This window comes from Caretta caretta, chromosome 8 (assembly GCF_965140235.1).
Source record: "Caretta caretta isolate rCarCar2 chromosome 8, rCarCar1.hap1, whole genome shotgun sequence".
Classification (NCBI taxonomy): domain Eukaryota; kingdom Metazoa; phylum Chordata; order Testudines; family Cheloniidae; genus Caretta; species Caretta caretta.
Window position 1 is genome coordinate 22,732,031 of NC_134213.1, and position 27,484 is coordinate 22,759,514.

General features: G+C 42.4%; 1 protein-coding gene across 4 annotated transcripts in view; it reads left to right on the forward strand.

Annotated features, from left to right (window-relative positions):
• The window catches only part of HTR4 (5-hydroxytryptamine receptor 4), a 212,600-nt gene that overhangs the window by 49,011 nt on the left and 136,105 nt on the right, over window positions 1-27,484 (forward strand). For all 4 annotated transcript variants that reach the window (XR_012669597.1, XR_007358115.2, XM_048861979.2 and 1 more), the window contains exon 2: window positions 16,643-16,727. Coding sequence is in view for 2 of the 4 variants with exons in the window: in XM_048861979.2 (XP_048717936.1) it covers window positions 16,702-16,727 (26 nt within the window). In the remaining 2 variants the exon portion in view is untranslated. The remainder of the gene's footprint in view (window positions 1-16,642; window positions 16,728-27,484) is intronic.

A 27,484-nucleotide genomic window follows, 5' to 3' on the forward strand; every position in this document is an offset into this window, starting at 1 on the left:
GCATATAAATTTGGCCCTATCCCCTGACCCAGGGTCCCCTTCAGGAGTCTATCTACTCCCTGCAGGTCTCGCTCCCGGTCCCCAGGCCCTTTGCCTGGGATTTAAGGCAAGCCTCTTCACTCCCTTTGGCTGGAGCTTTCCTCTGACAGACTGGTTTCTAGCGTGCTCTCTGCTGGTCTGTACTTCCAGACCCTCTGCCCAGTAGCTCAGGAAAGCCTCTCTGCTCCCTCCTCATCTCTTGCTCCCTGAACTCAGGCTACACTTTGTATCCCACCAGGCCTGGCTCTGAATCACAATCTTCTACCCTATGATCCTGGGACTTATTCCCCTCGCCTGGGAAGATGGGCTGAGCTTGGAACATGGTATAGCTGAGCCCCAGTCCCTTAAATGGCCCACTCATCCTGTGACACTACATCAGTGGCATCCTTATTTGCCACTGTAGGGCAGTTTCCTGGCTGCCAGAGCAGTACAAAGTGGCCACATTAGGGGCTGGGTATTGAGCCCGTGATGCTCATCTTAACAGCTTCCTCTTAGGAAATATTGTGTAGTATGTTCTCTGATCATGGGCAGATAACGTCTAGGCTTTCCCATAGCCATTTATCCTCCAAATTATTAGTATTTACAATGACTGAACAACAGTCCTTGCCATGAAAACATTTGGAAGGATCTCTATTCTTAGAGAGGATCAGAGAAGTATATGGTAAGAAAGTTTCATTAAAAATACCCCACACAGTTTCTGCTTACACATTTTTTACCTTTATCCACTGACATGAACTTCTTAACAGCTGCCACAGACCTCTGTGTATTTTTCTCTTTATTTGGTATAGCTCTGGAGAAAAACATGCTCTGTTTGGAGTTCGTGATCATTTTAGCTCCCTGATCAGCTAACCCTCCCCACCCCTCTTTAGTTTAAATAAAGTGAACTATAAACAGAATGGGTTTGTAAGATTATGCTCACCCAATTTTCTGTCTGAAGAATCCTTTTAATGGAGGGTGAAGAAATGGTAGCACAAGTGTGAGTCTGTTTGGTTAGTTGCATGTACCATGGTTCAGAGCTTTGGGGATTTATCTCAACTGAATGCTAAGATCCATTCAAAAACCAAAAACCCAGTGAGGATGCAGAATATTTAGCATTGAGGCCATGCAGTTTTACAGTTCAACAAGAGCGGTGTCAGAAGAATTCTTAGGGAAAGCAACTGTAAGATAACTTCTGCTGCAAAGTTGTCCTTTCAATCATGCCCCAAAACACACAATTATCAGGTTGGTCATCCAAAATTAATAAATGCATTTTAGAAATACAAGGTGAGTGAGATAATATCTTTTATTGGACCAACTTCTGTTGGTGAAAGAGACAAGGTTTCACACTTACACAGAATAGAAGCAGCACGAAAGTTTATCTCTTTCACCAACAGATAATGGTTCAGTAAAAGATATTACTTCACCCACCTCGTCGCTCTAATATCCTGGCACCAACACGGCTGCAAGAAGAAATTAATTTTAAACAGTTCAAACTTTGAGCTTAAATTATTTGACAATGTTCTTTTTGAAAGCTATAGGGCCAGAGAACCTCAACAGGTGTAATTCAGTTTAGTTCCACTGAAGTCATTACTCAGAATGAGTTGTTGTAAGATATTTCCAAGGGCCTGGTCCCATGTAAGGTGACCAGATAGCAACTGTGAAAAAAAACGGGACAGGGGGTGGGGGGTAATAGGTGCCTATATAAGAAAAAGTCCCCAAAACCAGGACTGTCCCTTTAAAAACAGGACATCTGGTCACCCTACCGATGAGAAGCTAAGTATTGTCATTTCCCACTCAACTCAGTGAACTCTAGAACCTCAAAGAAGATGATTGACACCTCACAGAATCAAGCCAAAGGTCTTGAGCTTATTTCCTTCTTTTGGTTGCCAAGCTCTTAATCTAGCTTGTGACAAAGATAGAAATGTTCTGTGTTTGTACAACGGCTAGCACAATGGGGTCCTGCTCTATGATTAGGGATCCTAAATGCTATGGTAATGCAAATAACAAATAATAATGATAACAAAGGAGCCAGGATAACATTATTACAGCACTACAAAATTGCAGTCATGCATGGCATCTTGATGGAAAGGGGTATGCTTCCAATACTGTGAGTAAAGAAAATGGCCAGAAACTGGTGATGGTGCTAATAGGAGGGAAAGTGCAAACATGAGCTAAGCTATCATTGTCATTAAGATACAGCTATATCATGCTCTCTGCAGTGAAGTCTGTGCTCCTGTGGAAAGTGAAATCAGGACTCCTTCAAGATTGTGATCTGCTTTGACTCTTTGTTCCTCTTTCTGGCACTGATGAGGCAGAGCTATGAAGGGGGGCTTTTGACACAGTGTGTAAATCAATCTGTAACTGAAAAGGAAAGGAGACAGGTACTGCTTGCACAGCCTGAAGGGAGACTAGTAATAATAACAACAGTAATAATACATTTTAAAATGGCTGGACTGTGGGTGACTCTGGGCTCTTTCTATTTCAAATCAGCACTAGGGTAACATTTTCGTTAACTATTCTTTCAAGTGTGGCAATTGTTGGACTGATCTCTCGTGACACTTAGAACAACATACTTTGTGACAGTTTGGGTTGGGCCAGATGGCTACAGGAGAGTGATCGAAGGCAGATATATTAGCCCCAGATTAAGCAGGTCCCTTTTCCCTGGGTAAGGTAACAGGGGCGGCTCCAGAAGAATCAAGAATTTGCTGGAACCAATTAAGGCAGGCAGGCTAATTAGGACACCTGGAGTCAATTAAGAAGCTGCTAGAATCAATTAAGACAGGCAGGCTAATCAGGGCACCTGGTTTAAAAAGGACCTCACTTCAGTCAGTGGGGGGTGCGCAAGGAGCTGAGAGTGAGAAGGTGTGCTGGTAGAGGACTGAGGATGCTTTCTGGCATCAGGAAGAAGGTCCTGTGGTGAGGATAAATAAGGTGTTGTGAGGAGGCCATGGGGAAGTAGCCCAGGGAGTTGTTGCTGTCACACTGCTGTTACAAGAAACACTATAGACAGCTGTGAACCCAGGGTCCTGGGCTGGAACCCGGAGTAGAGGGTGGGCCTGGGTTCCCCCCATCCCCACAATTCCCTACTGGATACAGGAGGAGTTGTCCTGGACTGTGGGTCCCACCAGGTCCCTGGCTGTCCACCGACCCAGTAGGTGGATCAGCAGAGACTGCGGGGATGGTTCTCCTTCCATTTCCCGATGCTGGCCAGTGATGAGGATAACTGAGTGAACAGCAGGTTTGAGCCACTAGCAAAAGTGGCCAAACTGAGGGCTGCTGTAAATCTCTGAGGCGAGCAAATCTGCCAATAAGCACAGGACCCACCAAGGCAGAGGAGGAACTTTATCACAACTTGTGTTCCATGACAGGATGGATGCTTTCCCCAGTCTAAGTGAGAGATTCCCCGGCTTGCTCCCTCTGTTCTCTAGCCAGCGTTGACTAGTAAGAAGTGTTGCTTTATAGACAATAGATCAGATTCTACTCTTGATTATACTGGTGTAAATCTGGAGGCAATTTTATTACTCCACCTTCACATCTGTGCTGGGGGGAGCAGCATTTGGCCAAGTATGCCTTTTGCAATACTAACCTCTGGCACAAGGCTGTCTCTGAGTAAAGTTCATTTTAAATATATGTTTTACCAAATAATAATTTATTACAGGTAATTGATAATAGCAAGGTTTTCATAGATTCATAGATACTAAGGTCAGAAGGGACCATTATGATCATCTAGTCTGACCTCCTGCACAACACAGGCCACAGAATTTCACCCACCCACTTCTGCGAAAAACCTCTCACCTATGTCTGAGCTATTGAAGTCCTCAAATCATGGTTTAAAGACTTCAAGGAGCAGAGAATCCTCCAATAAGTGACCTGTGCCCCATGCTACAGAGGAAGGTGAAAAAACTCCAGGGCCTCTTCCAATCTGCCCTAGAGGAAAATTCCTTCCCGACCCCAAATATGGTGATCAGCTAAACCCTGAGGTTCTCAGCTATACAAGATAACAACATACAGCTGCACTGAACTGCAGTAAGCCTTGGGTTATAGTACGTATACTTGCGGTACTGATGTAATAAAAGTGCTATCAGTCATTTATTTTACTCAGTCCATCTCATTTGCTCCATCTTTCCTTCAGTACCTGCCATTAGATTTTTAAGCTAGTGAGTGTTTCCATTTCTCTTAATTCGTTCATTCCACATTTCTGCAGTGGGTGTTTTCTTTTCCAGCTAAACAACGAAATACATTTAATTGACTACAGTTACTACCTGTCTTTTGTTTGATTTGTTGAATATGTTTTTCTGCATGGATGTTCTTGCAATTCACCTTGCAATGCCATCCAGTTACTCTGGTTATACAAAGGAGGGGAAATTTACAATGAACTACAGATAAAGTTTATGACAAATGTCAGTGAACCAAAATGCCATACAGTAGCTCTTTAGTTTCCTTATGACTTTCCAGCAAAGGCCGACTCATTGGAAAGCTGCACTGTAATGTCCCTTTTATTCCTTGTTGTTGATAAGGGAACAATAATAGTCTGCATGAGTGCAAACAAAAGAATTTAGTAGAATGTCTCTCTATGTCTCTGTTATCATCACACATACTTTCATTGCACTCAACATTCTCTTCTTTCCTCCCTTCACTAGTTAAGCCTTTTACATCCTGGTCTTTCTAAAATATTCACAAGCTCAGTCTGGCAGTTGGATCTTGATATGATCACTGGAAAGATATCCAGCATCTACCTTTTCTGCATCCACATATATGCTAGAGCAGTTTGACTACTGTTTAATAATAATTTTCAAACAGTAATAGTGGTGGATTTTGGAATATATTAAGTAATAATAACAATTAACCACATTACATGTATAGATTTGCTTCCCATCCAGAGCTCTTTAACAAATTTAGGATGATACACACACAGGTATCCTGTCATGTGTCAGTGGAATGCAGACACCTTTGGGGTGAAACACAGCAGCTCTTTAGCAGTGCATAGCAACATTATAATAAACCAGAATTCAGCACAGAAAATGAAGAAGAATCCCATGTCTAGCTGCAAATGCAGGGAGTGTTTGAGGTTTTTATCCTATCATCCCTAATGAAAACTTGAAAATAAACCTCTCTCAAATTCATGATTTTAAAGGATAAAATCATGAAATTGCGGGAAATATTTCTTCTATCATTAGCACTGACATAAATATAAAGGGAAGGAAAAAGAAAAGGAGTACTTGTGGCACCTTAGAGACTAACCAATTTATTTGAGCATAAGCTTTCATGAGCTACAGCTCACTTCATCGGACCTGTAGCTCACGAAAGCTTATGCTCAAATAAACTGGTTAGTCTCTAAGGTGCCACAAGTACTCCTTTTCTTTTTGTGAATACAGACTAACATGGCTGTTACTCTGAAACCTGCCATAAAGGGAAGGGTAACAACCTTTTATGTATGCAGTACATCAAATCCCCCCTGGCCAGAGGTACAGAATCACTTACTTGTAAGGGGTTAATCAGTTCCATTAACATAGTTGGCACCTGACCAGAAGGACCAATGTGCTCTTTTGTTCTGTTCCCTCCTGGGACAAAGAGAGAAACCAAGCAGATAACCAGCTCCTACTGAAATGATACATCTAAAATTACAAGAAATTGTAAGTAATAGCAAGTAAATGCATTAGATTATCTTTTGTTTTAGCTTGTGAATTTTCCTTATGCTAAGAGGGAGGTTTATTCTTGTTTTGTAACTTTGAAGTTGAGCCTAGTGGGGAATCCTCTGTGTTTTAAATCTTTTTATTACCCTGTAAAATTACCTTCCATCCTGATTTTACAGAGGTGCTTATTTTACTTTTTTTTTTTTTTTATAATAAAGTTCTTCTTTTAAGAACCTGATTGGTTTTTAGTGTCCTAAAAACCCAAGGGTCTGGTCTGTGCTCACCTTGTTAACCTATTGGTTGGTATATTATTCTCAAGCCTCCCCAGGAAAGGGGGTGAAGGGGCTTGGGGGGATATCTGGGGGCAGGATAGGACTCCAAGTGGCCTCTCCCTGAATGTTTGTTTAAATCACTTATTGGTGGCAGCAATACTGCCAAGGACAAGGAAAGGAATTTGTGGCTTGGGGAAGTTTTTAACCTAAGCTGGTGGACTATAAGCTTAGGGGGTCTTTCATGCAGATCCCCATATCTGTACCCCAGAGTTCAGAGTGGGGAGGGAACTGTGACAAGCACATATTAGATCTATATATCTGTGCACACAAACAAAAAGCAAAGATTTCTGCAACCAGGTATGAGAATTTGAATATGCCTGTGGAAAGACTTCAGTTGATGACGCGCTGAGATTTGGCAGTTGACAGCACAGCAGTGCAGTATTAATTCCAACTTTACATCGGCCTGTAAGATGCTTCTTATGCGTCTAGTGTACAGTCTCAGAATTCTTGCCCCATATTCTCTGTGCTGGGGGAATGGGCCCGAGAAAACAGGAAGCTAAGTTGCATCCATTCACTTGTTGCTATGGGATGACTATTTTTTTGTGTGATCACAAGTAGAACTTAGGTGTTTTGTTTTTTAAAGTGAAAAATAATTTAGTGGGGACGTTTCAAAAGAAAGGTCTTAAGGGAGTGGGACAGGTGAGCCTTAGCCCACAGCTTCAGTCTCCTGTAATGGGAAGATGGGGAGAGGGTTGTGAGGTTATTCACATGCCTCAGTCATCTCCACCTTCTGTTTCTCTGTTAGAGCTAGAGAAGGACTTGAACTCAAATCACACCCCCAAACCCTATGGGCTTGTCTACACTACAGGTTATGTCGGTATAATTTATGCTGCTCAGGTATGTGAGAAAACCACCCCACCCTTCCAAGCGACATAAGTTACGCCAACCTAAGCGCCGGTGTAAACAGTGCTACGTCAGTGGGAGAGCTCTCTCCCGTTGGCATAGAGCATCATCACCAGATGCAGCTGCGCCGCTGTAGCGCTTCTAGTGTAGACTAGCCCTGAGTGTGGTGAGGATGGGGACATAGGACTGCTGGTTCAGTCCCACCTTTAGTTTTGCAGCTGGCCTCTACATTGATAAGGGAGCTGAACCAAAACCCCAGATCCAAACATTATTAATGTTTGTTATTTGTGGTTCAGTGACTCCAGAGGCTTCAGCGAAGGACTGGGGCTCCATTGTGCTAGGTGCTGTACAAACACATAGTAAGCAACAATCCCAGTCCCAAAGAGCTTACAATTGAAATAGACAAGCCAAACAAAAGGTGTGGAGAAGGAGGGTTATTATCTTTCTTTCCACTGATTCCCAGAGAGATTAAGTGCCTTAACCACAAGACCACCCTTCATCTCTAGCTCCCCTTGAATTAAACTTTTAGAGGGAGGTAAAATCTAGATCTGTCTGAATGTTGCAGCTGCAGCCCACCTCTAGTTCAAATGAAAATGAGTTTTGAGACTCCCCACTGAGCGGGAAAGCCTGCTCTCTTTAACGTGTCTGAAATGATCAAGGTGCATAGCCCAACAAGCAAGAAACTCAGGTGTAAGTTTTCAGTAACGTGATTCAACACTTCTGTTGTCAGCATCTCAGGAGTGACAGAATGTGGAATTAGAAGGGCTTGAGTGGGATGGAAGGAAATTGGATCCAGAATGTAGCAGTGTCTCACTTAATCAGTAGCTCTCAAGAGAAATATCTGGCAGGATTTGCGCAGCTATTACTGTTGTGTGTGGTGGGTAGGACATTTTGTTCTCTGCCAGGCATACCCATGCTACTAAGGGGCAGTTATTGGTAGGAGCAACCAGGCTTGCTGCAGCAAACCAAATAACTTTGGTGGAGAGGTAAGAGGCACTCCTGACAAAACATGATTGGTTTGGGCAGGACTCTCTGTCTCTCTCTCTCTCTCTGTTTTACAGTCTTTGAGAAGACAGTTTGTATTTCTTAAGGGCTCTGAATAAAGCTTTCCTGTGGTTTCTTGTAAATTGGCTGTTTGTTAGGGAAGATATATTTATTTTTCCAAATATTTCCCGTCTTGAACTTCCCTCTGCATCCTTCCCCCAATGGGGCTGATGCAAATTGCATTGGAGAGGGGGTGAAGTGGGGTGGGGGCTGCCATGGTACTGGATGGGTGAGACCGATGATTAACTCAGCAGTGGGTCTTGCTTTGGCCAGCTGAGTGGGTTCTGATGACCTCAACACTGTCCCCAAGGTACTCTTGCCCACACTTGACACTTGTTTCAGCCCCCCTCCCCCAAATCAGTGTCAGTCTCCTTTGCAGCCTGTGAGGATTAGGGACAAAGCATTTACTTTGTGCTCTTAGGTGGCAGCAGTAGTTAATGTAGATTAAAACAGGAGGAGGAGCTTTCACCTCACAAGCCAAGCAGGGAGAGATCTCACTCTTCTTAGTGGCTAGATCCAGAGAGGAGGTAGAACTTTAACCCCTAGGTGGTAGATGCTCAGGAGTAACATTTTCCTGAGCGTTGGCTCAGGGCAGTAGGAAAGATGACTCCTTAGCTGTTGTCGTTAAGTGGATCACTCAGATGAGTGGGTCTTTACTGTTTCATTACAGTTTCTGACAGTCTGGAAGTCCCCCATCTAAAATAAAACAAGACTCATTTAGACAGGAGTACCCAACAGATGGAAGAGATGCAACCCAGCCCTGACTCAATGCAAACCAGCAGCAAGATGTCTGAAAGAGGAGGGCGTGCAAATGTGGTGGAACTGGAGTCAGGATCTGGAAAAGATACATTCTTCCTGGATCAGGTTAAGCATGGCTTGTTCACTGGCAGCTCGAGGTAGATAGAATTTTGGCTACATGAGAGAAGGCAGAAGGTGATCTTGGCTTCTATAACCATTTCTCTTGGCAGGGGGAGCAGATTCCGTAATGCAGAAACACTGCTCATGATCCATTATAAATTAAACATTTGGAAGAAGAAGCTACTTTGGCAGGGCTACAGGAACGCACAGGGCTCTATCATGCCAACAAGGGAATCTCTGTAAGGGACAACAGAAGAGATACTTTCTGTATATAGCAGAATACATAATGGAGTGTGGGGTATATGATTGGCACGAGTTGGAAAGGACACATTATCCATGAGCGACAGAGAAGGTCATGCTAAATGAGCATCAATTAAACCCTTTAATACCACACCACATTGTATTCTACGTGTGTTGTATGTTTTACAGTAAAACTGTTCGGAAGAATTTTTAAAAATATTATTGATGCTCTTTTCATATCCTCCAAGGGTCTCTAGATGCAGTGAGCCAACTGCATTGGACTAAGAGTGAGAGAAAAATGATAACTAGTCCTATTTTAGAAACCTCTAAAGAATGACCAGAAATAGCTATTGAAGTCACTGTTTTAAGGCCCTGTACATCAGGACCTTTCAGGGCTAGCTGGAAGTGCTGTATCCATTAGAACGTCACTAATCAGTCCTTTTTGGGGGTCTAAGACTGATGATGTTCCTAGCCCTGAAAAGTTGAGAGATATCGGACCTGAAACCTGTCACTGGTTCAGGTCTGAATGTTGTCTGTTTCCACATTTATGGGGGAAAGGTAACATTTCTGTGAAAGTTGGATTTAAAATGGGGGAGAGGGAGACAAACTGTTTCAAGGTGTTCAGAAGTTAGGAATATTGGAATGTGTCTTGGGCGGGAATAGATTAGAGGGCAGAACATGGGTAAGATTGTAAAAGGTGTATGACAAATTAATTTCCCACACAATTCCACAATTTATCATACGGATAAGAACATAAGAATGACCATATTGGGTCAGACCAGTGTTCCAGCTAGCCCAGTATCCTGTCTTCTGACAGTGGCTGATGCCAGGTGCTTCAGAAAGAATCAACAAAACAGGACAATTACTGAGTGATCCAGCTCCTGTCATCCAGCCCCAGCATCTGGCAGTCATAGAATCATAGAATATCAGGGTTGGAAGGGACCTCAGGAGGTCATCTAGTCCAACCCCCTTGCTCAAAGCAGGACCAATCCCCAATTTTTGCCCCATATCCCTAAATGGCCTCCTCAAGGATTGAACTTACAACCCTGGGTTTAGCAGGCCAAAGCTCAAACCACTGAGCTATCCCTCCCCCCAGAAGTTTAGGAACATCCAGAGCATGGGGTTGCATCCCTCACCATTGTGGCTAATAGCCATTGATGAACCTGTCGTCCATGAAAGTAGCTCATTCTTTTTTGAACCCAGTTATACTTTTTGACTTCACAACATCCCTTGGCCACGAGTCCCAAAGGATGACTGTGTGTAGTGTGAAGAAGTACTTCCTTTCCTTTGTTTTAAACCTGCTGCCTATTAATTTAATTGGGTGACCCCTGGTTCTTGTGTTATGTGAAGGGGTAAATAACACTTCCTTATTCACTTTCTCCACATCATTCATGATTTTATAGACCTCTATTATTTCTCTGCTTAGTCATTTCTTTTCCAAGCTGAACAGTCCAGTCTTCATATGGAAGCTGTTCCATAACCCTAACTATTTTTGTTGCCCTTTGCTGTACCTTTTCCAATTGTAATATATCTTTTTTGAGATGCGGAGGCCAGAACTGCATACAGTATTAAAGGTGTGGGTGTACCATGAATGAATATGTCTCTAATGCATGTTTACATGCATACACTGATCTATTAGAGTTGGTCAAAAATTTTCCATTAAAACTTTTGTTTATGGAAAATGGCTTTTTGACAAAACAAATATTTTAAACAAAAACTTTCCCTTTCACCAAAAAAATTGGGTTGCCATTGAGGAACTTAAATCCTGCCAGCTGAAATTCTAAATTTTTCTGCTTTAAGTGAAAAGTTTTTGGTTTTCAGTTTTTCTAAGAAAACCCCCAAAAAGTGGAAGACAATTTTTGATGGGGGAAAAAAAAAGTGTTTTCATCAAAGTTTTTGATGGGGAAAAATAAATTATTTCCTGACTGGATGAATTATCCAATTATAGATATAGAATATGTCTGAAAAATGTGCTGTTTACTCAGGAAAAAGTCTGATTTTCAGCTCAGTGAAATGCTGTATTCTTTTATTTATGTGAATCTTATTTATCAGGATAGCAGCACTACAGTTAAGGCTCATTTTGCATTTTCAGGATAACTTCTGGGTTTTGATGACTTACTTATTAAGATATTTATGGTCCTAGCTCCACCTTGGTAGATTAGTTGCCATGCTAGGTGTGACTTTTTCTTATTATAAATTGTAAGTTTTAAATATTTGAAGCTTTCTTTGAAAAAAGTATGATTGGACCTTAATGTCGGATATCTTATTTTTCCTCCCCACAAACTACAGACCGAAAATCATCTTCATGTAGGAGGTATACTTTTGAAGGCAGTTAACAATTTTGGATGGACTTTGCATATTTAAAGGTTTACCAATGCCTGAAGTTAAAATTCAAACGAGAACTAAAAAGGGCAGAAGTAACTGTTGTTTGAGCAGGGACTGTCTTTTTTGTTCTGTGTTTGTACAGCACCTTCCACAATGAGGGGCCTATTACTGAAGATCCTAGGTACTATGGTCATACAAATAAAAAAATAAGTAAATATACTTTAAAAATATTGTGAACAATTTAAATGTGGCTCAAACTATTTGGGACTGAAGAATCATTTACTCTGGTGAGAATTTTCTTCATTGTGATCTGGTTATGTTGAGAGATCACAGATCTATGATGACTCTCATTGTACTGAAACTGTGAGCTTTGCATGTTTCAAAATGATTCCCAATTAATTTCTTAGTTGCTGCTCTAGCAAAGCGACATGGGGGGGCAAGAGTATCACAAGTAGGTAACTATTTATCCCTTACACGCACCCACACTTACATTTTGATTTAGAATTGTAACCAGTGTGGATTACAGTGAAGGAATTCTGAAACTTCCTGCTACGAAAGCAATTTTTAGTAGCTACTTTAGCTACTAAAGCCACTTTTTGTCTGTGTAGCAAAAGACCAGATTCCTCCCTCCTTGTCTGTGACAGAGGGCAAGTTCTAAAGAATAAAGGTAAATCCTTTCAGATTTTTTCTCTTTGGAGATTTCAGTAAAAATAAGACAGTAATGACTTTTAAAATACTTGTGGCACCTTAGAGACTAACCAATTTATTTGAGCACGAGCTTTCGTGAGCTACATCCGATGCTGCATCCGATGAAGTGAGCTGTAGCTCACGAAAGCTCATGGTCAAATAAATTGGTTAGTCTCTAAGGTGCCACAAGTCCTCCTTTTCTTTTGCGAAAACAGACTAACACGGCTGTTCCTCTGAAACCAGTAAATTTCCAGCGTCATTTCCAGGGTGTCTGTCTAAGAACTCCCATTCTCTTTCCATTGATCCCAAGAAACTGTATATCATTATTGTTTGCGTTAGTAGTAGCACTATAGCAGTGACACTCTGTTAAGCTTTCTGTAAACTTATAACGAGAGAGACCCTAATTCTAGGTCTAATTTCAGTTGTTGGGTTTAGTGTGTGGGTGCTGGGTGACCTGTGATAAAAAGGAGGTCAGACTAGATGATCTATGGTCCCTTCTGGCCTTAAACTCTATAACTCCAATTGAGGCCTGGAAGAGTTTACAATGTATTTTGAAGACATGATCCTAGAAATTAGTCCCATTTTTTTTGCACTGGGTCACCTGTAGCAAACACGCAAATTGTTTATCATAAAAGCATATTCATTTCTGTTAACTCAAGATGGAGTTTTGATACTATTAGAAATTACATTGATATTCATACCAATTAAAGTCATTGGGGCATGCTACATTTTGTTTACCATGTGTTGAAAATCATTCATTTCTTTATAATTACAGCAGTACCATGTATTCATGTGGCTGTACTCTGCAATGCTATAGGAAAACTATTTCAAGCTAACATTAAGTCAAGGTGTGAACTTCATGTAAAAAGTGAAACTAATTTACCCAGCCTTCTTGCTTGCTTTTTCCAGCCAGGTTTGCAACCCTCTTCAACTGACTGTTTTTGTATTATTATTCTTTTAAAATAAAAATATTACTCATTTATGACAATGTTGTTGTAGCCATGTTGGTCACAGACTATTAGAGAGACAAGGTAGGTGAGGTAATTTCTTTTATTGGACCGACTTCTGTTGGTGAAGAGACAAACTTTGAACTACAAGAGCTCTATGTCACTCAAAAGCTTGTCTCCTTCACCAACAGAAGTCAGGCCACTAAAAGATATTACCTCACTCACCTTGTCTCTCATTTATGACAGGGATTTTCAAAGAACCTTAAGAAAATTAGTTACTTCTTTAAACATCCCAGCTAGATGTGGGTGGGAACATTTTCAAAAATATATTTTCATTGAAATAAGCTGTTTCTCCAAAGCTTGAAATGTTTCACAGAGAGGTATAGGTTTTAACAAAGTTTTCATCCAGAGGGTTTCTGAGGTCAAGAACTCTCAGGTAACTTCTCATATGAGAGATAGGGAGGGAGAACTGAAAATCTGATCTTTTTGAGGGGCTTTTGACACAAGTTGAAAATGTTTGGGAGGTTTTGCTTTCATTCCGATGTGGAACAAAAATAAATTTTGAAACCGCAAAAGTTGACACAACACGGAATTGTCATCCTCTGGCCAACTCAACCCCAGCCTATAGATTGATACACTGATCTTTCCAGTTATTTTGCATGGGTGCAAGGGGTTGTTCTTGTAGAGCCACTCACAGGATTGGGGCCATAGTTATGGATTTATCATGTTGCTTTTATTTATAGAAATAAAGCATGTGAAAAATATACCAGACTGGGAAATGTGTTAAGTTAAGGGGACATCTGTAAGTGGTAAAGACATCTTTGTGACTTAGTTTTTATAAAAGGACTATTCAACAGAGGTCTAATGCAGAATTCAGCTTTGAGATTCGGATCTATGCAATATTCCTTTGAGGCCAGTGGAAGTTTACTTGCAGAGGAAAATAAAATGGGACAACTTGGTCACTGGAGCTGTCATGTGTGGCCTTATCTACCCCAGGTAATCGAACCATTGCTAACTGAACTGGTGGGACAGCACCAGTGTAAACAGTGTGCAGCATGTGCACACAAGGCATGCTGTTCTGGATTGAGGTCTGCTGCAGAATTTCCCCCATAGTTACACTGGCATTGTACTCCGCTGATGCAGTTAAACAGTCTTCTGGGTACCTAGCTCTGTAGTTTCAGACATTGCTCCCTGAAGCAGTGGCTTGTGGGATATTTTGAAAGGCTTTCAGGGTTCATGTTGAACTTGAACTTCCCAAGTGTACAGAGGGCTTGTGTGTGTAATATCTGGTTAAATCCTGCCATGCTCTATCTCCCAGAGGGCTGCCAGGAGACTGAATCTTGATTACTCAGTTCTATATGATACATACATGTTATAAGCTTTCACGCTGTGAATTCCCATATTTGTATTTTGTGCTGGGGGGTTGTATTCTCTTGAATGAGATTTTTGTTTTATTTTCATGATGATTGGAAATCTTCAGCAAACAGGTGACTTAATTGAAAATGCAGCACTAAGGCAGAGACAGACAGTGCACCCAGGTCAGGTCTGGAGTCTGAAAGAGTCACGTGGGAAAATATACACAGGTTGTGTCTATGCTTCCAACCAAACTGTAGCTGTATCAGCCATGCAATGTAGGTGGGGTGATCTGTTTGCAGAGAATAGAGGTGGGCAGCATGTCAATAGGTGGGAGGTCGGTAGCAAATGCAGGAGCTGCAGCTGCTGTGTTCTGCACGTTTTACCTGCAAACCACCAGCTGACTCCACACCTCCTCTCTCTTGTGTTCAGGGAGTGGGATTCTGGCTGCCCACTGCTCAGGAGTGTAGATGAAGGGAAAAGCCCTGGCTACATTCACACAATAATGGCCAGAACCTGACATTTCTCATCTTTCCTGCATTGCATCATCTGTCTTACTGAATACTGAGAAATTAGAAAGGAAAATCATTTCCTTGCCCTTCATTTTCATCACGCTTTATAACAAAACACAGCAATGATCTGCAAACAAAATGGAACAGACAATGCTGGCAACATCAAAGATCAGCAGTCACAGGTCAGAAACTACAGACAGAAGAGAAGCAGTCTCCTCTCACAAGACGATGCAACAATAGGCCACAGTGATAACTTACAAAGTGCGAGCTCCCCTCAGTTATAGGAGAGGCTTTTAGGCAAGATCATGGCATGGCAGGTGGATCCACTGGGGTATTCTTGCCATGATGAAAGGTACTCAGTATTCCATGACCAGTGACTGAGTGTTCTCAGCTGGATGTCCTTGCACCTTAGGGAGCAGCTCCTACTGACGATGTTCCACAGGCGAGTTTGATAGTCCTAGGGCAGGCTGGGAGGCCTTTTTTCTTCATTGCAGCCTTTGATTGCTCCACTGAGTTTTATTTACTCTCCTCAAGGCAGGGGTCTGCTTTGGGCAGCAGCACGACATTGACTGATTGCGACTGCATCACCTACTGCATTAATGTTTGTGTTTGTTTTTAATAACCTCTTTCCTGCCTAGCTACATATGATTATTGGTGTGATCTAAATCTGCAAATAAATAGAATAAATAAAGGCACTGGATGGCAGGAGGTTATGGGGAAGGAGCTCAGCAAATAGACAGATACAAATAACCCCTCTCTCCTGCCTCAGTTTAACTCAGAGACATTTAAAAAAAAAAAAAGGGAACCAACATGAAGTATAAAGAGAGCAGCCAAGTAAGTGCTTAAGGATCTGGACCAGCTCCCATTGAAGCTAATGGGAGTCTTAGCATTCATTTCATTAGTATGGGGATGGCCCATAAGCCTCTCTCCCATTCCCATCCCCTGGTCTAGAATCTCTCTCATTGCCATGCTGTGTCTTACCTAACCTTGGGCCAGACAGTGCAAGATTAGTCCAGTGAATAAGTGTTTGTAGGATCTGACCCTTAGATTGTACCTTGAGGAAAGGACCCATGGCCAAATTCTGATCTCTGATATACTAGTAAATCCAGAGTAACTCAATTGCCTTCAGTGACATCGCTCCAGGTCAGTTACTGTGTAAATGACTTTAATTGAGTTACTCTTGATTTATATGACAACTTGGGTCATAAGCAGGGATTGAACCTGGGCTATCTTCATCTAAAATGACAAGCCTCTACTGTTTGAGTTAAAGAACTAAATGCATTAGGTAAGAGTGGTAGCAGGCCCATAAACTTTCTATGTGGACCAGCTACTAGAGTGGGACAAAGACTCAGTGCATGTTACATTTACACCAGTGTAAATGAGATCAAAATTTGATCCCAGTGTCTTTGGGTGAAAGCTGACCCCACTGAAGTGAATGGGAGTTTTGCCATTGACTTCAGTGGAGCCAGGATTTTGCCCTTTGTCTTTAAAGTGCTATACACACTTATGATTATATATGAGTAGATAATAAAGACAAAACTATAAAAGGATTAGCTAAACCTGTTTTTGACTCACTCTCAAACATAAGTTTGTTTATCTCAGTGTTATCATAAATAACTACATTTCCTCCATGTGAGCAATGCAAGTAATTCCTCTCTTGTAAAAAGGTTTTAAAGCCATGTTGATTTTATTTTTGTGTGTTATTTATTCATTTTGTTTTCAAGCAAACTCTGGCTAGAGGGGCACAGGGGCAATGGTGCCAATATAAGGGCATTTCCACAATGGGGAGAAGCAAACAATGGTCAGACCATTTAACTTATAATTATCTTTTCTCATTGTCTCCACTCCAGGACCAGGTTTCTTCTATGGGCGCTGAACTCCCATAGGCTACCTATGCCTATTGCCTGTGATGGAAGAACTTGATGCTAATGTGAGGTAGGAGAAACTGTGCGGCATACTGTACATTGCAGATCTTCTGTCTACAGAGCTGCAGGAGGTCAATAATAACATAGTGTATTTGCAAAGCTGCAGGATGTAGGATTTTTCTGTTTGCCTGTATTGTTAAGTTATTGTTACTGCAGCAATAGTTGGTTTTGGGTTTCCTTGAGTATGCATGGTTAGGTAGCTTTGCGCTGTTATTTTTATAAATGTGTAGCCACCACAGCCAAACCCACAGTAGTGTAATACAACATTACTAAGCTCTGTATCATACGCCACAAGTCAGATCCTCACCTAAGGGAGCTGTTTAAGTTGAGGGTAGGGATGGGGAGAGAGGAGGGCAGGTGTCAGTTTACACCAGCTGAGGATCTGCTCCTAGGTTTTTATTCAAAAATTATTTTTTGGTTTTTATTCTAAAAATTAAGAGCCTGGTTATCCTCTTCCTGACACTGAGGTAAACCAGGAATAACACCACTAAAGTCAGTTCAGAGACACTGGCGTAAACCTGATGTCCCTAAGCGGAAAATTAGCGCTGTGATTGCTTTGTGCCAATTCAGTGCGAGTGTAAAATGCCGGAATGACAGCCCTGGAAACTGAAGTTCCCTATTTTTATTGAGGTATCCCTAGGGGAGAGACAGGGCTGCTTTCTCTCTCCCTGCCAAGGTAGCCCATCCTGAATTAAAGTTCCTCCTGTCGTCCTGAGATAGGAGTTCAACCTCAGTGGCTCATGTAGCACTTTGCCTCTTTGATGGGACTGCCCCAAGGTTGCCAGTCAGTCTGATGGCAGTGCTGTTTTGTGTGGATTGAGACCCCACCAAACTCATTTCACATAAGGCCACCAAACAACTATCAGAGAGTAGGAATTTGGGATTGCTGCTGATAGACCTTGAATCTGCACTGCTGACTCTGAGGGGAAGGCAGAATTCCACTAGCAATTGAGAGAGGCATCCAGAATTAAATGCTCCAGTCTTCTTAAAATCTGTTTTCTATATCTTCTCCATCGCTTGCATTTCAGTTTATTTTTCAATGCAGCATTTCTCTGAAAAAGTTCTCTGCATTACAGTGCTTAGACACCTTCTTGAGAGGTGCCTGGGAAGGTCCACAGAACAGATCAGTTATCAATTAAAATCAAATAGATCAAATACATTTGCACTCATTTTCCAAGGATTCTTTCCCTAATGAGTTGCCTAACAGAGAGCATAAGTGTTTCAAAAGTCTTCGTCGTGATGATGAGTGGTGAGTTGCAGAATCAGACTGAGGTTAGTGCGGGATAGCTATGTAATGTGGGGGGTTGGGAGCCTAATTCCACTTTGGGGACCTGAGTATCCTCTCACTTGCAATGGTGCAAATGATGAGTAACTTCATGGAGGTGATTGGAGCTACATGAGGGAAAACCAGTGTTCATGACAGGAGAATCATGCCCCTGGTGTAACACTTGACATCTGTATGGTTGGATTATGGAGAAGGGGAAAAAGCATGAAGCTGAATGTATCCGAAGACTCTCTGCCTGTCCTCTCTTTCCACTGGGATTGACATGAGACAGGGCTGCTTTCTCTTTGAGGCTGTTCAGGTGGGCCCCTAGAAGAATGCTTTGCCTAGCTCTCTTACCACTGGGGAGGCCCTCATCTCAGTTCCTGGTTGGTGGGCTGGTCACCTCAGCAAATACATCCCTTTCTCCCTGGCTGGGTGGGAGGAGAGAGGGGAGGTAACTAGCTCTCTCAGGCAATTTCTGTGAACAGCAGTTTTCATTTTGGGGGCTGCCACCCAACCCAAGATAATATCTCTGCTTCTCACTCACTTTCTAATATAGCAAATGAAGTTTTTGGGTTCTAATGGCCATACAGCATGCTGCCCTTGGTTTGTGCACTACTCACACTCATGTCAGACGGGAGAGTTCCTTGCAAGACATGTGCCTTACACCCCGGAGTTAGTCAGTTTGGGCCTGATCAAAGCCCGTTCAGGTCAATGGAAAGACTGTCACTGACTTGGGGTTTGACTCAGACTCTTCATCACTTCAGGAAAAGCACAAACTCCTTCTCCCCCCCCCCCCCCCATGCAACTCTATAAATTTTTTTGGAAATCAGTGTTTTAATGAATATTGAACAGGTCACATTTATAACCTGGCAATTGATTCTGAGAGGTAATGTGTTTTGCTTAATGAAATTTGTTTTGGCTTTGCTTTGCCAGTAACAGAGCACAGTGCTTATGCTGCTGTTCTTTTTCTGTGAGGGGAATTCTAGTGCTGATACCTAGAGTGCTATCGTGTTACTTCCATTTTCTCTCCCCTTCCTTTGAATATTTCAGAAATCTCCTCCTCATTATTGATTAATAAAAGAAAAAGTATTAAAACTTCCTAAGAAACTTTTCACCCCCTAGGCTGGTTGTTGGCTTTTTGCATTTCACTAGGAATGGCCACATTTGATCAGGCTAATGGTCCATTTAGACCAGTGGCTCTCAACCTTTCCAGACTACTGTTCCCCTTTCAGGAGTCTGATTTATTTCACCTCACTTAAAAACTACTTGCTTACATAATCAGACATAAAAATACAAAAGTGTCACAGCACACTATTACTGAAAAATTGCTTACTTTCTCATTTTTACCATATAATTATAAAATACATTGATTGGCTTTCCCCCACTGCAGAGAAATGTTTATGCTAAGACAGACTGTTTCCTTTGAATTGAAAACAAAAAATACTCCCCTCCCCCCACCATTTTAATTCCTATCAGAGTTAGATGTTGTGAGAACCTTCACTCCCTATGTTGCCATTTAAAATGTTTTAAAATAAAATTTGTAGTCCAAATAAGTGAAAAGTGTCCCTTTAAACGTGACTGGAAAGGATCCTCTTTCAGAAATGCTCCCCCAAAGTACATTATCTCCTGGAAACTATTTTGTGTTGTAGCTAATTTTGTCTCATCCAGGTAGAACAGTGAAAGGCTCTCTGATGGGAGATGGCTCTCTCTCTCACTCAGTAATTATTTAATCCTGCTTGTCATTCAGATGTTAAAAGATAGCATAATGCAACTCTCTGTCTTTGTATGGACATTTGAAACCTGTCCTAAATACTTATTGGTTCAGTGTTTTGCATTTGGTTTGATATGTCAAACACTGGGGTCAAATCTCACTCTCATTTATAACTTAAAAATGAATTATTTTTCCTTTGTTCTTATTGGATTTGTTCATGAACCATATAACACAGGCCCTCATTTTACACTATGCTGGAAAGTTTTATACACAGCACATCCCTTCAGGCATGTACTTTTGTTTTAACCCCACAAATCTCCAGCCATGGGATTTTTGTTTTTGAGAGGTTCGCTTGTCAGCTACCAGTAGAAAGAAAAGGAGGACTTGTGGCACCTTAGAGACTAACCAATTTATTTGAGCATGAGCTTTCGTGAGCTACAGCTCACTTACACGGCTGTTCCTCTGAAAGCTACCAGTAGGTAGCTGATATTTCCATGCTTTCCTGATTTCAAGGTTAGCTATTTCACCTAGAAGTAACATATAGAACATTTTTATAGAAGAAAAGAGTTTCCAAATTTTGTTCTTAAAAATTGCTCAAGGCCACATAGTAAACCAGTGAGATTAAAACCCACAAATCCTGACTTCCAGTCCCCCATTGCCACTCACAGATAATCCAGTGGAAAGTCCAGACATGTAGGGGGAGCAGATTCTAGAGAGGCACTCTGATACCATGTGGATGACAGTGGGATGGATGGATGGAAGGATATCAGGCAGGCATATTGGAACGGAACTTCCTGAAAACAGAATTTTGATCTCATTCAGCAGGCCCTTCCTTAAGCATGTATTTAAGTTTAAGCATCTGAGTAGTCTCATTGACTTCATTCAATGGGACTACTTACATGTTTGAAGTTAAGCACTTACCTTGCTGATGGGGACCTTAGTGGTGCTACTTTTGCTGAAATTTATGGAAGACATTCCAGCAGCAAAGCCTTTGGCAAGATAGAACCTAATTAGAGAAAGAACAGAGTCTGTCTCTCCCTATCTGCATGAAGCCAGGTAGTCAGAATCAGCTGTGTGACTGTTGTACAGAATGTTTTACTTGAATGAAAAGGTCATTATAGATTATGAAGGCTTTCGTGCAGAGCTGTGCAGAGTCTCCTTTGTGACTGGTATTTATCACTGTCGATGTGATTGGCAGACCTCCTTCTCTCTAATTCTAGGGTGGAAAACTAAAGGACCTGGCAACTATTTTAGATGTCTATTTCACAGGATTTTTCAACTTACTGTGTCCTGCTTGTTGTTGTTGGACACATTCATTATATGCAGCCAGTTAACGAGATACCACCAAGAAGTTTGGGATCAAAGTTTGACTTAACTGTTTCAATGTGGAGAAGAACGTCCCCTGGATTTTAATAAACTTTTTAAAAAGAAGCCACAATCTATGGACTCATCCATATATCTGCATGCAAATCAGATAGGTGGCTTATAAAATGGCCAGGTAGATTAATAATAACTCAGTTTGCATGTATAGATAAAGGGGATTCCATGCTCCAAGAACTGCACCTACAGAATTTGGTGGTGCATCTTACCAGGCCCTCTGAAAGTGCAACTCTTCCTGCATGATTAGCATTGCAAGAAGGGGGATCCCTTAGTTCAGTGGTTCCCAAACTAGGGGTGCAGCTTGTTCAGGGAAAGCCCCTAGCGGGCCGGGCCGGTTTGTTTACCTGCTGTGTCCGCAGGTTTGGCTGATCGCAGCTCCCAGTGGCTGCTGTTCACCGCTCCAGGCCAATGGGGGCTGTGGGAAGCAGTGGCCAGCATGTCCCTTGGCCCGCACTGCCTCTCGCAGCTCCCATTAGCTGAGAACGGCAAACTGTGGCCATTGGAAGCTGCGATCAGCCGAACCTGCGGACATGGCAGGTAAACAAACCGGCCCAGCTTGCCAGAGGCTTTCCCTGAACAAGCAGCGCCCCTAGTTTGAGAACCACTGCTCTAGTTCTTTTGAGCATCTGCAAGTCTGGGCAGCAAATGTTATGCTTTGCCTAGACAGCGCTGAAGAATGGGGTTACCAAAAGAGTCTTTGAAAGTCTTCCCAGTCCTTCAGAGGCTTCCATTATCTCACTCTGTAGTGTTCCTGATAGCCAGGATAAAGTAAAACTGCCCATCACGGATCCACTCGCTGTTTGACTCATAAGAAGCAAACGCAATCCCCCCCTATTATCTGGATGCAGGACTGGTGAAATCTTTTGGGCAGTTTGACATTGGCTGATGGTCAATCAGACTCACCTCCTTCCCCCTCTGTCAGCACTGATGCTTGTCATTCATTCATTCAGCCCCCAAATGGCCACTTGTTTCCTAGCAACCTTAGCATTATTGCTGTGCATCCTCTGCAAGTCTTGTGCTTTTATGTATCAATTTATTTAAAATCAAATAGAATAAGGGGAGGAGGGAGGAAGAGAAAATAGCTGCAATTTGGTTGCCTCTGTCTTGTGGAAGAGGATTCCTCAAAACGAAGGGAAATTTTTTGCCATAAAGACTGAGAGAGGTTTCAGGAAGTGATCTATGATGGGGGCATTTAAATGTTCTGAATAGAACTAGAGAATTTTTTTTCAGGGAATACAGTTTCACCAAAAAATGCATTTTTGGGGCCCCCGAAATATTTATGAATTCAGGTTGAATTTGATATATAATTTCAGCTGAAAAAATACCTGATCTTTTCCCCCCCAAAAATGTCGAAACGTTTCATTTTGACCATTTCAAAATGTTTTGTTTCGACTTTTTCATTATGAAATGGCATTTCATTTTCATATTTGGTCAATTAAAAACACAAACACACACACACACACACAATGTTTAGGTCAATTCGAAACAATGTTTTTGATTTTAGTTTGAATCAAACCAGATTTGTTTTCAGATTTTTTTTTGGTTCCATTCCTGAACTGAAAAATCCATTATTCACTCAGCTCCAGTTTTGAGTGACTCAATCAGACTTTTAACACAGTCTATTGATTGCTTCAGAGTAAATTACTGGACATATCACTTCAATCAAACACTCCCGGTTACCTCTTTGCTGCCATATTGGACTCCAGGCCCATGCATTTCTGGACCTTGCCTTAGCTGTTAGCTTTTGCCATTCTGCTGAAGTGACCCTTAGTGAGGTCTTTCGTATAATGCCTTTTGTATAACCATCAGGATTCAGTGTCAGCTTTAAATGTCGTCCGCTTTGTGGGGTTGCCGATACATACATCCCAGGGAAGAGACATTTGAGAGTGTCACTCTAAGCTCCCACTTGTAGTTTTTCTGCTGGGCTTTGGGGCATTGTCTCTCACAACTGCATGTGCTCTAATCCATTTTGCCTGGTGGATGGGAGTTCAGCTCCTTCATTTTGTGGACCACTTTTTAAGGGAAAGTTTCCCCAGTGGACTGACTTGCTCTCCTGCCCTTTCAACCCTCTACTGCCTGGTTCTCATCTGCTTTAATCTGTAGACTACCTTGAAATGCTTTGCAGATCACACAGCTCAACGGCTGCTGGCTTAAGCCTTTTAAAAGTTCCTTCACCCAGCCAAAAGCAGCACCAGCTCTGATGTGGGTTAGAGGTGTACAAGCAATTGGGAGGCTGCAGACACCAGCTAGCCTAGTCTAGGGCTTTGTCTGGTAAACTGGTCCACTTGTCCCCAAAAAGCTTTGAACCACTGATCACACACTATCTCTAGCTGGCGGATTTCCATTAAATAAGCATCCAGTAGAACACACTCCCTAATCTACCTACAACCACATTTCAAGTATTCAGGGTAGAATGTCTTTTTTATAACCGTGTCGAGGGAGAAGCACTGGGTATCTCTACTGGCATTGTGGCCCTTGGGTACGGCACCCGACTGGCAGGGCCGGCTCCAGGCACCAGCTTTCCAAGCAGGTGCTTGGGGTGGCACTGAGAATGGGGTGGCAGTCCGTGTCCCACGGCGGCAATTCGGTGCCAGCTCTACTGCTCTTCCCGCTGTGGAGGCTTTTGGGCGGCAGCTCCGCCATTGGGGTGGCAGCAATTCGGCGGCGACTGCTTGGGGCAGCAAAATTGGTAGAGCCGCCCCAGACGACTGGGAATGAGGAGACCTGAGTTCTTTTCCCAGCTCTGATACTAATTCATTATGTGATCTTGGGCAAATCATGGAACCCAACTGGGCCCCAGTTTCCGCATCTGTAGCAAACCTGTAAGAACTAGAAACCCTCAAACTGCAGGGCCCATTTTTGTGTGTGGTTTAACTTGTTTTATTTAATTTCATAATCATAAACTTAACTCTGCCATCCAGCTAGACTTGGGAAGGTAGAGAAAAGTGAAATGCAGCAGTAAGTCAGGAACACAAGGATTACAGGGGGCTAAATCGCAGCAAGGTATGTTAGCCCCAGCTACAGAAGGAATGCTTGGTTAAGACAGAAAGGAATTTTGCCAACTTCTCACAGCTTCCTGCCTTCCCTTATAGATAGGTTAGCAGGAAGTAACTTCCCCTATAGACAGGTTATAATGGGGGTGTTTCTTGTGCTGAAACAGCTCGTGCTGGGCCATTGTCAGAGATGAGATATTACTGGACAATATGGACCACTGGTCTGATCTGGTAGAGCAGCTCTTCTATTCCTGCACACTGAAATCTTCAGATGAAGTACAAAGTGTTATAATTAGTCGGTTTCAGTTCAGGGTGTGATCACAGTTATATTGTTATAATTAGTCGGTTTCAGTTCAGGGTGTGATCACAGTTATATTGTTTACTGAACACAGTTATGTAAAAGGTCTGTTGTTTTTCTCAGGTGTTGAGGACTTAGAGCTATTTAGGAATTATCTTTTGCCTTACATTGCTACAGAGTTCAGTGCCTTTACATAAACACTCCAATGGCAACTTGCGTAGGAGGTAGACTCCCTTTACTAAATAAATAAAAGAGAAAGCCGTCTGGGTTTGTCATGCTGATAATTGCTTTTTATTTTGAAATCAAGTACCTGAAATGACTGAATTTTAGGATAATATTAATTGCCCCCAAACTTTCGGTATTATCAGCTGAAGTTCTGACAGGCAATTGCTAAAGGTGTTCTGCAGATCAGGGCATATTGAGAAATGCAGGGCCTGCTAGGAGTACAGCAAACGGTTCATTAATCTCATCCCGACTTTGAGAAATGAGAATCAAGGGGAAGGAACAGGGAACCAAATTGACTGAATTAGTTTTGTTTATTTGGAAGCATGGGTGGTATTCTGTTATTTAATCCAGATGGCATCCCTCTAGATGGTTCATTTAAAAAAAAATCAATATTGGCTGGCCTAGCCATTTGGCATAGTGTGTTCTTGCAGGTCAGCTACTTCAGAGCACTTAGGAATCCAGGAAGGAGAAGACCTTCTCTGCAGCCCCACATTCCCTGAGAGTCAGGTCTCTGATCAGAATGAGTCCCAATTCCTGAACCTCACTGTATCGGCCAAAGCAGCCACTTTTCACATGTAACAGTGGGAAGAAATTTGCTTCAGCAATGCCATGGATAGGATTATTGAGGTATTGTAAGGAAGGCAGGGAAGAGGTGGCAAGTGGCCATGGAAGAAGTGGCATGGGCAGAGCTGTCTACTGTTAGGATGTCATTGCGATAACTTTACAGTGAGATGGAGAAGATGCAGGAAGAGGGATGGACTCAGGCCCGTCTCTCAGTCTAATCCTTTGGGAAAGAGGGACCCAGAGTCACAATAAGAGGCACAAGGGGACAGATTCTGCCACCCTTACTTGCATGGAACAGCACTTGCACAGCACTGTCGGGGAGGCAGGCATGAGACAAGCCTGTTTTCTCTCCTAAAACACCTCAGGCTTAGTTCAAAGGGTCAAAGGATCACAACACATTCCAGCAGTCACTTTAGACTTTGTGTTTGCCTTCAGGAGGGAACACAGAGACAGCTGGCTAGATAGAAACACTGTACAAAGGAGACTCAGAAGGGAAAGGAGACACCTGGTGGCAGGTAAGGCAGAAAATGGACTTGGGTTTAAGGAGAGATGATTGGAGGAGCTACATGCTTTTGTGGGTTAATGGAAGAGAACAAGCCCTATCTGAACATGCTGCGGTATGTTTGCTTTCCAGGAATCACGGTTTACTGTTTGCAGTGTGTCCATAGAACACAGAGGGCCTTTTGTAGAGCCCTTACTAGCTTCTTCAGTTGAAGTCATTAAAATATAATTTCTCTCAACCTTTTGGCTCAGATTCCTTTTTAGGTGCATTAGCCAAGATCAGGGCAAATGCCAGGCTAAAATGACTGAAGAAGATCTCTGTGTGGCTCACCAACAGAAGTTGGTCCAATAGATATTCCTTCACTTATCATGTCTCTCATTTTGTGAACTATGACCAGCAGGGCGCTCTTCCTCCCTCTCTCCAGGCTCCTTTCCCAGTGAAGATCAATTGTAGCCATTCTGTAACCTCTGCTGCATCCTCTCTTGCAGGTGGGGCACTAGATCCAGTGCTTGCATGGAGATGGACTTGATTTAGTAGGCCTTTTACTACCTCTACCTTCTCTGACCCTGTCCTCCTAGCAGGAGGGTTGTCGAGGCCAAAGGCATGATTAGGTGAAATTGGGATATTTGCATTCCTCAGTGTTGTTCCAGTGACATTAACCTCTTGTTCAAATTGTTAAACTGATAAGGGTATTAACAGAATCTCTTGAGGAAAGTGGCAGTGGGAAGAACAGGAAATGCCAGTGGAAAGAGGAGGAAATGGAAACTAACAGTCCAATCCTGGAGGTCCTTACTGAGGCAAAGCTCCCTCTGTCAGTTCACACCAGCTGAGGATCTGGCCCCACATAAAGCACCCTGCTGACACTACCAAGAGAACAGCATATGTGTTTATGTTGTGTAGACACATGGGGCCTGTCAAGGTTCCTTCCCCACTCTGAACTCTAGGGTACAGATGTGGGGACCCGCGTGAAAACCCCCTAAGCTTATTTTTACCAGTTTAGGTTAAAACTTCCCCAAGGTACACACTATTTTCCTTTTTCTCTTGGACTTTCTTGCTGCCACCACCAAACACCTAACAGATATATAACCGGGAAAGAGTCCGCTTGGAAACGTCTTTCCCCCCAAAATCCTCCCCAAACCCTACACCCCCTTTCCTGGGGAAAGCTTGATAAAAATCCTCACCAATTTGCATAGGTGAACACAGACCCAAACCCTTGGATCTTAAGAACAATGAAAAAGCAATCAGGTTCTTAAAAGAAGAATTTTAATGGAAGAAAAAGTAAAAGAATCACCTCTGTAAAATCAGGATGGTAAATACCTTACAGGGTAATCAGATTCAAAACATAGAGAATCCCTCTAGGCAAAACCTTAAGTTACAAAAAGACACAAAAACAGGAATATCCATTCCATTCAGCACAGCTATTTTATCAGCCATTTAAACAAAACAGAATCTAACGCATATCTAGCTAGATTACTTACTAAGTTCTAAGACTCCATTCCTGTTCTGTTCCTGGCAAAAGCATCACACACACACAGAGAGCCATTGTTTCTCCCCCCCTCCAGCTTTGAAAATATCTTGTCTCCTCATTGGTCATTTTGGTCAGGTGCCAGCGAGGTATCCTAGCTTCTTGACCCTTTACAGGTGAAAGGGTTTTTCCTCTGGCCAGGAGGGATTTTAAAGGTGTTTACCCTTCCCTTTATATTTATGACAGGGCCAAATTATTAGGTGTGGCTTGGCCATTTGTACTGCACCACTGGCAGAATCTGGCAATAGTGCCAGAGTAATTGGCCACCACAGGATCATCCCAGTGTTGGGCCCATGATCCAG